The sequence below is a fragment of the Dama dama genome, chromosome 20, assembly GCF_033118175.1.
Source record: "Dama dama isolate Ldn47 chromosome 20, ASM3311817v1, whole genome shotgun sequence".
NCBI classification, from domain to species: Eukaryota; Metazoa; Chordata; class Mammalia; order Artiodactyla; family Cervidae; genus Dama; species Dama dama.
In genome coordinates, this window is record NC_083700.1 from 11,358,972 (window position 1) to 11,373,790 (window position 14,819).

The 14,819-nt window shown below is 49.1% G+C and overlaps 1 protein-coding gene across 1 annotated transcript; it reads left to right on the top strand.

Moving 5' to 3' along the window:
- Positions 1-6,648: 6,648 nt before the first annotated feature.
- On the top strand, positions 6,649-10,572 carry SLAMF9 (SLAM family member 9). The gene is given in 5 exon segments (XM_061119809.1): positions 6,649-6,821; positions 7,522-7,550; positions 7,552-7,861; positions 8,856-9,131; positions 9,485-10,572. Coding segments are annotated over 5 exon segments (873 nt in total). The 5' UTR covers positions 6,649-6,769; the 3' UTR covers positions 9,691-10,572.
- Positions 10,573-14,819: the final 4,247 nt, after the last annotated feature.

Genomic DNA, 14,819 nt, shown 5'->3' on the forward strand with positions numbered 1-14,819 from the left:
GCATGGAAAACGCTGAGCTGGGCTGAACCTGCCAGCAGCAATGCCCTCTGTATCCTCAGACCAGGGGCTGATTTGTGCTGCTGGGGAAATCTCAAACCAACCTAGTCACGTGTCTTATGTTAGAAACGTCCTCTGTATCATTCTCTTCAATAGACACGACCCTGGCCCAGTACGAAGGGGCTGCAGTTCTTCACGATTCCCAAGTCCACCTTCTCAACACTTAACCTCTAGTTACAACCACAACGCGCATTCTTTGAGCTCTTGCTGTGTGCCAGTCTGTGCTAAGGGCTTTCCAGGCATCATCTCACCTCATTTTCACAACTGCCCCACAAAGCAGATGTTGTGTGGATCCCATTCTGCAGATGCAGTTTCCAACACAAGCAGCTTGGTTCCAGATGTGTTGTCATTTCCCCCTGCCCACCCCACTACCTTCCCCCAGATCTTTAGGGAAACTTGGTGACCAGAAAGGCTAAGGGTGGCCTTGGGCTCTTAAAAGGTTAGCTATTTCACTATGATTCTTTTTTTAAGGTTTTGCTCCTGTTTTAGAGTAATCATATAATTTACCCTACAAACCAGGATACTTTCTAAGAGTGAAAAGGGACATAATTAATAATTAGCCCAGGACTGCAGACTTAAACTTGGGTTGTCCCAGGAAAGCTGGACACAGAGTCACTGCATCTGTTTCAAACTTTGTCCTGCCCTTGACACATACACTTCAGCCTTCAGTATCAGCAGGTAACTTTGCCTCTGTACCTTTGCCTTGGTGCTTGCCAAGGGCTTTTACCTCTGAACCCTGAGCTGCTGCAGCTGCTGGACTTTGACACTCCCTGAAGGGAGTTCACGTGGGGAATGAGGCACTCAGTGCTCCAGGGAAACTGGTGGAACAGGCCTTTAGATAGATATTTTCAGGAACTGATTTCATGATCCCAATCCTTGCATCTCCTCATAGGTAGAAAATCACTAAATCCCTTCATGATGACATCAGCTCCTCCTGACTAGCAGAAAACGTTTTGTAAAATGAGTGCTTGATTGCATTGAACTCCCCCTTCACCAAAATCTTGTATGTTGACCTTCCCCCACTACCTCTTTGGAGAGCTTCTCAGAGCTCTCTGAGGTGCTGTTTCCCGGGCTACAGCCCTCAGGCGTGCGTGCTAAGTCGCTTCAGTTGTGCGACTCTTTTCCACCCTATGGACTGTGAGCCGCTAGGCTCCTCTGTCCATGGGATTCTCCAGGCAAGGATACTGGAGTGGGTTGCTGTGCCCTCCTCCAGGGGATCTTTCCCACCCAGGGATTGAACCTGCTTCTCATGTCTCCTGCTTTGGCAGGCACGCTCTTTACTACTGGTACCACCTGGGAAGCCCTCAGCCCTCATTTTGCCCCAAGAAAAACTTAACTCTCAGCTCTCACGTGGTGCATCTTTTTCAGTTGACACCTTCACTTTACAGAGAAAACGGAAACCGCCAGACAGGACTCCCCTTCACTTCTTGCCATAGACAAACCTACCTGCGTCTCTGGTCCTCTTTTCTTAGTATAAAGAAGGACCATTCTGCAGTCTAAGGCTGGTTCTTTCCTCTGGGTTCCCTGTCATATTCTGGGGTCAGTGGGGCAGCCCAGCTCCAGTGACCATCTCCTTTCTTTTCTGTAACTCCACTCCCCACTTTCTTCTCTTCTCAGCATTTAAGTATGTTCATATATCTCCCATTTAAAAAAAAAGTCAATAGCATAAACAACAAGGTCCTACTGTACCACACAGGAAGCATTCAATACCCTGTGGTAAACCATCATGGAAAAGAATATGAAAAAGAATGCATGTGTAGGTATAACTGAATCACTTCGCTATACAGCAGAAAATAACACAACACTGTAAGTCAATGCTAGCAATCAAGTTTTCCCTCTACCCTCTTTTCCCTTCCCCTCTACCCTTTATTTCTCCTACCTGTCAAAGTAAGCTTCTTGAGAGAGTGTGATTTCTAAGCTCTTGAGCAGGTCTGTGAAGCTCTAAGTGAGCTGTCTCCAGGGTGCCTCCGTGGCCCCCCCTCTGCCCTTCGCCCCCTCACCCTTGCCCCGACCTGGTCAGGGTGCTCTGCTCCGCTCTCTCCCACCCCAGAGATCCTGCCCAGGCTGGTCCCGCAAAAGGGACACTCTTTTCTCTTCTGGGTCACAGTGGCTCCTCTGGCTGCCCTCCAACAGTTTTCGGACTGTTGTGGTTCTCTCCAGCCACCTTCAAATGAATAATCTTTTAACCCTGACATTTAAAACCATCGCTGACTCAATGGACATGAGTCTGAGCAAACTCGGGGAGACAGTGAAGGACAGGGAAGCCTGGTGTGCTGCAGTTCATGGGATCGCAAAGACTCAGACATGACTTAGTGACTGAACAGCCACAGCAACAAATTTTAAAAGGTAAATATTGTATCAAGCACACAGGCAGCTCCCTTGATGGAACAGAAGACACACGTAGGTCTCAATGTGCTTTGCTGTGAGAGGAATTTATCTGCTAATGGCTCTGCTGTGTGGGTCCTAGTCTTTCCAGATCTGATGAGAAGCTAAGAGAAAGCCTGATCAAAGGTTTGACCCTTTATTATCCCCCCATCCTTTCATCAGAGCAGGACCAGCTTTTCACCAGTCCATGCTTTCCCAAGGCTGTTACATCAAGAGAATTGGGATAGGAGGCTTATTTCTCATTAACTTATTTCCTCTAAAGACCCAGGCAGAGGAGACAGGGCATTTAAGTTTGACTGCCTCAACTACTTTATCATATATAATTGTATAACAACCGAGGTTCAACCAAAATGGGACCTTTGGCAAGAACTTGGGTGGAGGTAGTCTTTCTGGGAGACCATCCAGGAAGCCAATATGAAAGAATGAGGAACATGAGATGGGGAAGGGAGAAAAGCCCACAAAAGTTGTGTTCGTGGTTGGTTATTGCTGTGGGCTGAAAAACCCTGAAAGAACAAGCCTCAGGATTATCCAATGGAAGGACAGGGAGGCTGGGGCATTTATCCATCAGCTCAGTGTTCCACTGAGTCCAGAGGTTACCTCTGGGGTCTGTGCATGCCCCTGCACTTTTTGGCCACATTGCACCTGGGCTAATGCAATTCCACTGCAGAGAAAACCCTGAAACAGAAAAGCAAAGGCGAAAACTTCAGGGTGGAGGGCACAGTCCTGGAACTGTCCACCACTGTGCTGCAGAAATCAGCTGGGTCAAAGACTGAGATAGGGGGTCCTCTGTGTTAGCTGGAACTCTCCCTGCCGTGGTTCACTGAGGTGTCCCTGGGACAGGAAAGGAGACATGAAAGGCAACATGGGGGGACCTCCCTCTGAAATTTACAACCAGGATGAAGGAGAACCTGGGTCACTGCTCTCGGAAACTCCCTCATCCATGGAGTGAGGAGCTCAGAAAGAGGTTTCCTTTTTTTCTATTTTATTATTATTATTGGCTGCACCACATGGCTGGTGGGATCTTAGATCCCCAACCAGGGATGGAACCTCTGCCCTCAGCGATGGAAGTGCAGAGTCCTCATTACTGGACCGCCAGGGAGTGCCAGAAAGAGATTTCTTTAGAAATAACTTTTCATTGTCATTCTGCATCTCATGGGCTTCTCAGACGGCTCAGTAGTAAAGAATCTGTCCACCAATGTAGGAGCTGCAGGAGACGCAGGTTTGATCCCTGGGTGGGAAAGATCCTCTGGAGGAGGAAATGGCAATTCACTCCAGTATTCTTGCTGGGATAATCCCATGGACAGAGCAACCTGGTGACTTACAGTCAGTGGGTTGCAAAGAGTCAGACACGACTGAATGAGTGAGCATGCACACACCCCACCTTATCCCCCAAAGGATAGACAATGCTATGTCTGACCACCAGCCAGAGGAGGGGTCTTCAGGGAAAGGACACCGAGAACTTTGATGTGCATGCCTGCAGGTGAAGAATTAAACCAGCTGTGGAGTGAGATGGGACTCCCATGAGGCAGCCAGGAGGGTGTGCTGTGCTATAGATCTCAGAATCTGTCAAGGCTAGGAATGTTTTGGTGGGCAACTGAGGACCACCGATGAGACACAGCCTACTGCTTGGTTGGCCTGAATGCCATACAATGGGGACAGCTGAAGGGGCGACGGGTGGAGATGAGATGTACAGCCAGATGTCCAGGGGCTGAGGAAAGACTTTCAAAGGATGACTCAGAATAGAGACGCATCCTTCCTGGGTCAAGAATAGAGAGAAGGAACCAGCAGAAACATGTAAAAACCCACAAAACTGCTCCTCAATGGAGTCCTTCTTAACCATCTGCCAGACCCACAGAGCACAAAGACGCCCAGCCAGATGAGAACGATTCCACCGCCTCCCCTCCCTGCCCGCCCTCCTGGAGATGGGGAACATGAATTGGGGGGGCAAGTTGAGGAGAGCAGAGGGAGGGGGAAGCTGAGCAGAGCAGGCTTCTCCCACTCTCCTGTGTAAGCTTTCAGCCTGAAACAGACATAAGCCAGGGCAAGCGGAGGCTGCTCAATTCTATGTAAGTTTGGAATTTTGTATATTACATGGGAAAGAAGTTCTCATTTCTGAACTGAGAGCAGAAAACCAAAGCCAAGGTTCTCATCGGTCACAGGGGAAGATCACCCCACTGAATAAGATTGAAGAGGAGTGAGAGATGGAGATGGAGCTGCATTTGGGTTGCAATCCATGAGCCAGAATGAAAAATCAGACTTCTGGAGCACTTGAAAATCATGTTTGGAGAAGGGCTTTCTCCACACTGAACTTGGAGGGCTTAGTGAGGGTGGGCTGGGGGTGGGAGGACGTGATGGAAATTATTTCTGTCTGCTCAATAAGTATAATGTACCGTTTATGGAGACAGGTTTAATCAGTCTGCCCATAGTTACCTTTTGTCTGATCAGCATATTCACTGTAGTGGCCATGAAGGTGCCCCTGAATCTCCTTTGAAGAGAGAACTCGTCTTCAGCTTCGAGGGGTGCAGTTAGCTGGCAGCCTCCAGCTGCAGCCCCTGTGGGACCCACGAGAGACCCATGCCCTTCCTGGGCAGCCCCAGCCAAAGGCTGTGCACAGTGAGGGTGCGGGAGCCCCACTCCAGGGCTCTCTGCTCAGCATCATGGTCCCAGGCCCTCCTTGCTCATTTCTGCTTCCTTCCACTTTTATCTTTTATGTTACCCTCACCCTCCCTCGCCCACACAGATTAAACCTCTTTCACTCCTAACTCCATCATCTGCTTCTCAGAGAACCTAACTCATATGCTCATCTTTCCAACTGAATTTTTTTCTTCTTTGCTTTAATACTATTTTTAAATGAGATTATGTTAAAAAAGTTTTCATACTCAGACTGAGACCTGATTTACCTTTTCAAAAAACCCCAACTCCCAAGATTTGATTATTATATAAATTGAACTTTAAGAACTGTCTACTTCATTCTTGTCTTCCCTTAGCAGATCTTACTCATCCTTGAGGTCTTAGCTTAAATATCATTTCTCCTCGAAAGCTTTTCCCCAACCCTCCTGACTTCAGCTTTGGTAAATCTCTTTGTCACAGGTTCCCCCAGTTACCCTTTGGTAAGACTCATCAAACTTGCGGTTACTTGGCTGTGGTCAGTTGTTGGCCTCTGCTATCCATAAAGCCATGATCTAAAATTCTTGGTCACTGCTAATCACGTAGGACTGTGCCTGGGCCATAGAAGCTACTCAGTAAACACCTAGCTGAGTGTCAAATCTGATAATCTAAGGTATGGGGTGTTGGCACATATCTGCCTCTACTGTGCCCTTCATCTGGAGGGCATCACTCTTGCTCCTGGTTACAGCAAGACTCATAGAATTGAGTATTAGAAGAAACTTAAAGATTATCCTTCTGAGCACCCATGGATGTCAGACATGTTGTAGAACATCCAACAATCCAAGACTGTCCATTCTTAGTTTGAATACGAGGGACAGAAATTACCTTCAAAGGCTACCCATTGTGTCCTGGATAGCTGTGATCATCAGATTTCCTAGCGCTTTAGTTCATTTCATATTCTCACAGAATGATTTCATATTTTTTTATAATATTGACAACATAGATGGGCTTTCCGGTCTAAACTGAGTGTTAGTCACTCAGTTGTGTTTGACTCTTTGCAACCTCATGGAACTGGGGGTTGGGGCAAAGAGTCAAAATTTCTCTTCCTATGAATAGTCTCTCAAATGGGAACCTAGCTAACTTGAAATAGAAAGACTTCATTTGTTCTTACATGCCAAAAGTATCAGTTGGGTGCTAAATGTGTCTAGCATAGGAATCAGCATCAGTAGGACATAGAGAGATGTTCCAAAATATGGGGTCTGCCTGGGGGAGAAAAAGATGTTTATAAGATCAAATGATCACAGCAACATAGGAACTGCCAAGGGAGATCTCAGAGTATCCTGAGAGCCAGATGACAGGGTTGGATAGAAAGCGCTTGAAGAGCTTGGGGAAGGTGGTATGTCTGGGAAGCCTGGGAATACAGGGGGCAGGGATCTAGGAAGGGCTCATTTAGAAAGTGGGATTTCAACTGAGTACTATGGACAGGAGACATGAGACAGTGGGTAAACCATCTTGCCAATCAGGCTCAAGAGAGGTGTCTTCCCAGAATGGACAGGGAGGGGCTTAGTGAGATGGAGGAAGTAAGAGGGCCGCGAGCTGGGTGAGAATCATTTCCTTCTCCCCAGGACTGGCGCTCTGGCTCCAGCAGCATCCTGTCGCTGTCTTCCTTATCGCCGTCAGGGCTGCCCAGGTCACACCTCCCAGGACCCAGGCCGCTGGCATGGGAGCACTGCCGTGGCTGCTCCTCCTCTTGCTGTCCCAGGAAGGTGAGACAGACTGGCAGCCCCAGGACAGGAGGATCTCGTTTCCTCTCTGTGCGCCTGTTCTGCTGGGCCTCGGGCTAGCAAGTCACTGCCTTCGGGCCTGAGTCCTTCAGCTCTTCTGGAGTAAAGAGGACGAGGGTGTGACTTTAGTGCAGGAAAAGAGAGATGAGGAAACCTGTGGATACAGAAGGGGAGCAACCCCAAGGACAGCAAATGGAGAAGAGAAAATTTGGAGGGTGAGGTGCAGACAGAAACCTTGGTAAGTGCTCAGAGTCAGGTGCAGCGAAGAGCTAGAGCTGGAAGAGGCAGTTGGAGGATGAGACGGAGTGTGGGCCACAGAAACTACTCAGCTGAGATCGAGACCACGGCCCCACTGCCAGTCTCAGCAGCCCAGAGACACCACCGGGGTTTTTTCCATCTTTTTGAAGTTTTATTTATTTATTTACTTACTCGGCTATATGGGGTCTTAGCTGCAGGACATGGGATTTTCACTGCAAGTCATGCAGATCTTTTGCTGAGGTGCACGAATTATCTCTAGTGGTGGCGTATGGGCTCAGTAGTTGTGGTACTCAGGCTTAGTTGTTCCCCAGCATGGGGGATCTCAGTTCCCAGACCAGGGATCGAACCTGCATCCCCTGCATTGCAAGGCAGATCCTTAACTGCTGGACCACCAGGGAAGTTCTAATCTTTTCTTTCTCTATCTGTAGCTGAAGGGTACTCTGGAGATGGTGTGGATCCTGAGGAAGTGGTTGGGATCCTTCATGAGTCCATCAGCCTCCCCCTGGAAATGCCATTTAATGAGGAGGTTGAGAACATCATCTGGTCCTCCCACACAAGTCTTGCCATTGTGGTGCCAGAGAAAGAGGGACGTCCGGCTACCATCATGGTGACCAACCCTCGCTATGCGGGCCGAGTAAACTTTCTGGAGCCCACCTACTCCCTCCATATCCAAAATCTGAGCTGGGAGGACTCGGGATCTTACCAAGCTCAAGTCAACCTGAGGACGTCCCAGGTCTCCACCATGCAGCAGTACAATCTACGCATCTATCGTGAGTTTACTGGGAACCATAGCGCTGCTTTTTCTGACTCTCCTGAGATTCCTACACAAAGGACCAAGGGTCTTAGGACTGGGGGTTATGGCTTGAGGGCCTGGGACTGGAAAGCAGTCTGTCTCCAGCGTGTCTGACCTCAGTGTTCAGCTGCAAGTAAAGTCACCTGGAGTAGCAAGGCCCTGGACTCTGAGCAGTGTCTGTGGATGTGTTGTGAAAGGGGTCAGGGGCTTTGCCTATAGACATCTTAGGAAGCCTTTCTGTTCCTATGAGATTTTGCATCCTGGGCATGAATGCCACCTCTCTCTATATATATTTTTAGGCTGCACTGGGTCTTCATGGCGATGAGCAGGGGCTTCTCTTGTTGCAGAACAGGGCTCTAGAACGCGGGCTCAGTAGTGCCCTGGTGCCCTGGCTTAGCTGCCACGCATCATGCGGGACCTTAGTTCCCCAATCAGGGATAAAACTCAAGTCCCCGGCATTGGAAGGTGGATTCTTAACCACTGGACAACCAGGGAAGTCCTGCCACCTCCATTCCTGAGCCTTTTATCCTCCTCTTTGATTTGAGGGCTAGTAATCAGGGTATCCTCTCTACTTGAACCCAAATTTCCTCTTAATGCTTATGACATTGACTAATATTCTACCTTGAATCGTGCATACACTGATTAAACTATAAGTGCCCTCAGGAGGGTGATAATATTTTCTAGGATCAAAGAGGCAGGACAGAGTTTGAAGGAAGGTGGGGTGCAAAGGTAAGAGAGAGAAGGCAAGGCTTTGGGGAAGGTAGAAGATGCCAGCAGCAGCTCCTTCATCTTGGCAGCTGCCTTGGGAACCACAGGTTGGATGGTGGCTGGATCTTGTTAGTTTGGCTCCTTCCTCATTTAGGTGAAGCAGGTCTCAACGGGCAGTATCAGTACCCCCGTGTTGAAGAATTTAGGAAAACGGACCTGGCCCTTGATTACTTAGAGGGTCTTTGTGTTTGTCCCTCATCTAGGACGTCTGTCACAGCCTCACATGACAGTGAACTTTGAGATCCCTGGGGAAGAAGGCACCTGTAATATGTCCCTGATATGCTCTGTAGAGAATGCGGGCTTGGACGTGACCTACACTTGGATATCCTGGGAAGACGGCGCTGATACAGCCCATGAAGGCTCCATCCTCAGAGCGTTCTGGAGGCCTGGGGACAAGGTCGCCTCTTACACCTGCAGGGCCAGCAACCCTGTCAGCAACATCACTTCCCGTCCCATCCAAGCTGGGTCCTTCTGTGCAGGTACCGGAGTCCCAGAGACAGCCCCTGAGCCGCTGCAGGGTCTCAGGGTTACCACACCCTTAGAGCCTAACCCCTCCCGTAGAGACTTCACCCCTGGATTGGGGAGGGGCCTCCCTTTTCCTCATGCTCCCAGCTTCCAAAGGTCCCTTCTAGTCCCTTCTAGGTTGAGATTACTCCCCAGATCACAATCTCTGAGATTCTGTGAATAGAATATACATTTCCTGAGATACTTGCCAAGGAACATCAACTGACAGTGAATCTGAGACCTCCTCCGGGGAATTTGGGGTGGGTGTCTTCCCCTAAATCCAGACCTTCCCTCTGGTGAGCCCCTCTCCTTGCCTTCCCTGCCCCAGATCCTGGCGACCCTTTGGAGAAGGCCTCTACTTCCTTTTGTCTTCTGGCCAAGGGACTGCTCATCCCCTTGCTTTTTGGAACACTGGCTGTGGGCTTCTGGTTCATCCGAGTCCAGACAAGAGGCAAAGTGCCGAGAATGAAGAAACTCAAGAGAAACAGAATGAGATTGAGAAAGAAGGGGCAGCCTGGCCCCAGCCTGAACTGAGGGCCCCTGGGGGACCCCTGTCCTGAGCATTGCTTCTTCTCAGCCCCAGGGAAACCTTCCTCTCCTCCCCAGGTGCATCTCTTTCCAGGGGATCAAGGGGTGGGTATCTCAAGGGCGTGCTCCATGCCGCATGCTTCCCACAACTGCTTTTGGAAAAGAAAGTGAGTCTAAAAGACCTCCTCACAATGCGGTGTTGGTATGTTATTATTCACGCCTAACCCATTCCCCACCAACACACATAACATTTACACTTCAGTAAGAATGGGGAGAGATTCCTTCTAATCTAAATGAAGCTGTGACTCCTGAATGGGAGATTTCAGGCACCAAGAACTCTGCATGAGAGTGGTATTATTCCGCTCTCAGAACAAGCCAATTCTTCTGCTTTCATACCCTCCTTCCACCCTGGCCGATGAGATCACTAAGTGACTCACCCACCCGACGTCAGTCTGGTGGCTGTCCTGCACGGGGAGCTATGAAGCACCCAGTGCAGTCTTATTCTGGGTCTCACTTGAGCCTGGTGACCTTTCCATCATCTCCCTGATGCCTGTTGCTCTGGGCCTCCAGTGCCTGCCCCCACAGAGATGGCAACTCAGTTGGATTAATAGCGTAGGTCTGGATACTTCCCTGGTGATCCAGTGGCTAAGACTCCATGCTCCCAGTGCAGGGGGTCCAGGGTTGATCCCTGGTCAGGGAACTTAGATCCCACATGCTGCAACTAACGGTTTGCAAGCCGCAACTAAAGATCTGGCATCCTTCAATGAAGATCAAAGATCTCATGTGTGGCAACTAAGATCTGGTGCAACCAAATAATTCAATAAAATAAAAATAAATATTTTTAAAAAACAGCAGAGGTCGAGACTCCTGACCTCTGTTTGTAATTGGTATTAGAGTCCTGTCTATTCCTTATCCATAGATTTCCATGTGTCACACCTTCTCTCTGGACTGTTGTCCTGGGTTAATGCCTGCCCCCTACACATATATTACCCTCTCTGCCCCCTGCTCTCCTGGTAAAGACCTTTAATTTTAGGTTCTTGCTCTTTCCCAAACCCAGTGATCAGTATGAATTCCTCACCCTATGCTTAAGTCTTGGTCATCCTCCCCAGATCAGATCTTGTGAAAGCTATTTAATGTAGCTGCCGTGGCAGGGTGCGGAGTGGGGGGTGAAATGGGGAGGGAACTGAAAGCCGCTCAGGCCACAGGATGTGCTGAGGGAGTGAGTGACCGGGAGGAGGGTGGTGTGGGATACTGCAGTGTCATGGTCTTCTTAGACCGGGACCTGGGGATTGGAGTCGACGAGAAGAAGGACGCAGGGGACCCAAGTCTCGAGTGAAACAGGGTCCTTTATTTGCAGAAATGCATGCTTATATATCTTCAATAAAATGATTACTCAGCCATTAAAAAGAATGAAACTCCACCAGTTGCAACAAAACAGATAATCCTAAAAGGTCACTAAAGGGAGACACTGAAGGGAATCCAAGCAGGTGCTCTTTCTCCTGATCTCAGTCCTGAGAACTGCATGCAGCTCGGCTCGTTCCTGTTTTCCGGGAACTGATAAGGAACAGAGTCCTTGAGAAATGGTACACAAAGGAAGAAAACAACATATTGGACCCCTTAAAGTTGAACGTCCCCTGACACCGTAGGGAGAGCCCTGGGTAGGATCCCAGGCGATCTGGGCCGTGCTCTGCCACTGGCCTCTGGCTTGGGACATGTGGTCCAGCAGATGTCCATGGAGGCACTGTTCCTTTCAACTAGAAACACGCCCTTTGAAGAGAGCAGGCATAGGTACAGCTGAATGGTGCTCCAAGGCTAAGGGAACGCCTTGCCTCCGACAGGGGCGGGATGGGCTAGGAGCCCCAGGGAATTTTAGAGGAGGGACTGAAGGGTAAAGACAGGGCTGTGGGGCAGAAGCCAAGCCGGACACCTCTCTGCGTTTCGCTTTCCCCTGTTAGTGAGGAGAAGGATACTGACCTCCACAGTGTGTCCCGAGAAAAAGGACGCTGAGACTGTGGAGGGGCAGAGGGACTCAGGGGGACCGTAGGGACCAAGGATGGCTTTAGGGAAAATGGGACACAGGGGACTTCCCGGGTGGGCTGGTGGCTAAGACTCCATGCTCCCAAAGCAGGGGGCCTGGGTTCCATCCCTGGTCGGGGAAGGAGATGCTACATGCCTCAGCAGTGCACATGGACCAGGCACTGGGGCACCCCAAGAGGAAGCCTCCAGCAAGGGGCATGGAGGAAACCAAGAGCCAGGGCTTCCAGGGGTGGAAAGGAAGCAGAACCAGGAGGTAAGCGGGGCTTCCTGTCTCGATTACTGGGCAGGAGATGGAGCCCTGTAGGGCTTGGGGAGGAGGTGGTGAGGTTGGGAAAAGAAAAAGAAAAAAGCAGAGTTTAGTTTCTAAGTCCACTCCCCAAAGAGTTCCTAAGACTAGCAACAGATCCACTCTATTCCCTGAGGGCCTGAGTCCTCGTCCCTCTGGAAGGCAGTCCCTGGCCTGAGTCTGGTTCTCTGTGCCTTGCTTTGGGCTGAGCAGTTCCATCCCCCAAAAGGCATGAAGATCTAGGACCAAACCTGCAGCCCCCAACTCCTCTAATTTCTTTAATACCTTTCTGGAAACTGAGTGGAAAAGGCCAATGGCCATCTTGCATACACGGGGGCAGGTCTTTTGTGGATTTCAGAGTCTGGCACAGGACATCAATAAGGGAATGAATGGTCCCTGTACAGTCAGCTGATGGCCTTCCCAAAAATACAGGGGAGCACCTCTCACACCCAGTCCGAACGGAGAAAGGCTGAGGTCCCCAACCAGCCCAGAGCACCTGGATGTAGAACATTCAGAAAGACTCGGGCCTCTCCCTCTACAGAAAACAAGGATAATAATCACCTGATAACACTTTGCTTTTTGCAAAGTTTGCTCTGTTGAAGCAGGTGAAAAGCAAACTGAGGATAATATTTAAGCACCGAAGTGTGAGGCACTGGGCCTGCTCTGGAGAGGCGGAAAAGATACTCTCTGCCCTTGGAACTCTTCGTGGGGTGTGTTAGATGTAATTACAATGAGGTGTGACAAGAACTACAGCTGAAGGTGAAGGCGTGATGGGAGTTGTCAGCAATGGTGTCCTGGAGGGAAGAGGAATAGAATTTTGACCTGTGACTACTAGTGAGTTCCCAGGGCAGGGAGAAAAAGGACTTTGTAGCCAGACAGAAGATAAGAAGAAAGCCATTGATAAGTGAACAAGCACCATGAATTCAAGGGACTAGGAGGCCACACGCTGCCGCCCTGTGATGAATGGGTCGTCTGGAGAGGCAGGCAGGTCTCCTCTGATAGGCTAAGAGCTGAGGTGTGGGGGCGGGGATTTAGGGATGAAACAAGACCAGCTCCACACCCTCATGGAGCTCCGGTCTCACTGGGTTAGAAAACAGGCACGCCAACAGCCACGAAACAAACAAAAAATGAATGGAAACTCTTTCCTGATCGGGTGACAGGACCAGTGTTCATAGCATACCGTCAGCAAAGTCGCTGGAATTGACAACATTGTCTAGTATTCCTGTCAACAAGTTGAAAATATGTGGGCTGGTTTAAGCTTTGGTAGAGTGATGCTAGGTAGAATCCTAGCAGACTGAACAAATTTTCCCAGAGAGTAATAATTATGGATAGGACTTTTTTTTCAAACCAACTTTCACTTCTGGCATGGTGAAGGAGCAAGTTAGGGTCAGGTTCCTTTTCTTACCAGAAAGCTGACAAGATGCATCTGAATCAGAGCAAAATGGTGATAATAATAAAATACAAAATTAGCATCCCTCCCAAAAGAGAAAAGACTATCTTAAACTTAAAAAAATTGAAAACCATTTCAAATCCCAATTTTACAAAAAGTTATTTTAATGTCCAAACAAAATTAACTTATCCTCAAGAAAATACTGGAGACAGTGGAATTGAAACCTTTGAACCAGAGATGGAGCCCATTCTAACACAGGGGAAAGAGATCTTTTGTATTAGTTGGTGAGGGCCCAAGATATAACAAACGTCACACTCCTCCACCATCTTTCCTAGGCATTGTACTGGCCTTGCTTTCCTGTTGCATTCACTCACATGTTTTCATTAGAGTCTCAGCACTGTTAGGTCAGTCTGCTACACTGTAACATTTGAAGCTGCCAGTTTGACTTTGCTGGAGGGATAGTGAGAGAAATCATTCCATTGCTCTTGCCTGCTCCCCTCCTTCACTCCCTTCCCACATTTTCATCTCAGGTGGCGAAAAGCACCTAGATCTTTACACCTGTAGAACTTTCCAGCAGTCAAGTCCCTGAAGATGGAATGAATTACTACAAGGGGTGGTAAGCTTCTTGGCCCAGAATGTAGTCAGAAAGGGAGGATGTGGAAGGGATACTGGTGTGAGCTGTGGTCAGACCCATCCTATTGGGTCTTCTTGGTGCCGAGGGTACGACTGGGAATCAAATGTCTGGTGCACTCTATGGGAGGCAGGAGTTCAGACTGGGGTGAGATTAGCATGCTGCTTTTAGGGAAGGCTTCCAGGGGAGCACCAGGACAGGCTTTTGTTGTTTAGTTGCTCAGTCGTGTCCAACTCTTTGCAACCCCATGGACTGCAGCACACCAGGCTTCCCTGTCCTTCACCATCTCCCAGAGTTTGCTCAAACTCATGTCCACTGGGACAGTGACTCCATCCAACTATCTCGTCCTCTGTTACCCGCTTCTCCTCCTGCCTTCAATCTTTCCCAGCATCAGGGTCTTTTCCAGTGAATTAGCTCTTCACATCAGGTGGAGCTTCAGCTTCAGCATCAGTCTTTCCAGTGAATAGTCAGGACTGATTTCCTTTACGATTGACTGGTTTGATCTCTTTGCAGTCCAAGGGACTCTCAAGAGTCTTCTCCAACACAGCAGGTAGAAAGCGTCAATTCTTTGGCGCTCAACCTTCTTCATGGTCCAACTCTCACATCTGTAGATGACTACTGGAAAAACCATAACTTGGACTATCCAGACCTTTGCCGGCAAAGTGATAACTCTGCTTTCACGCTGTCTAGGTTGGTCATAGCTTTTCTTCCAAGGAGCAAGCACCTTTAAATTTCAGATTTCTGGTAGGGAAGGAGTCATGACCCTGCATGCCCAAGACTGCACCAAGTTG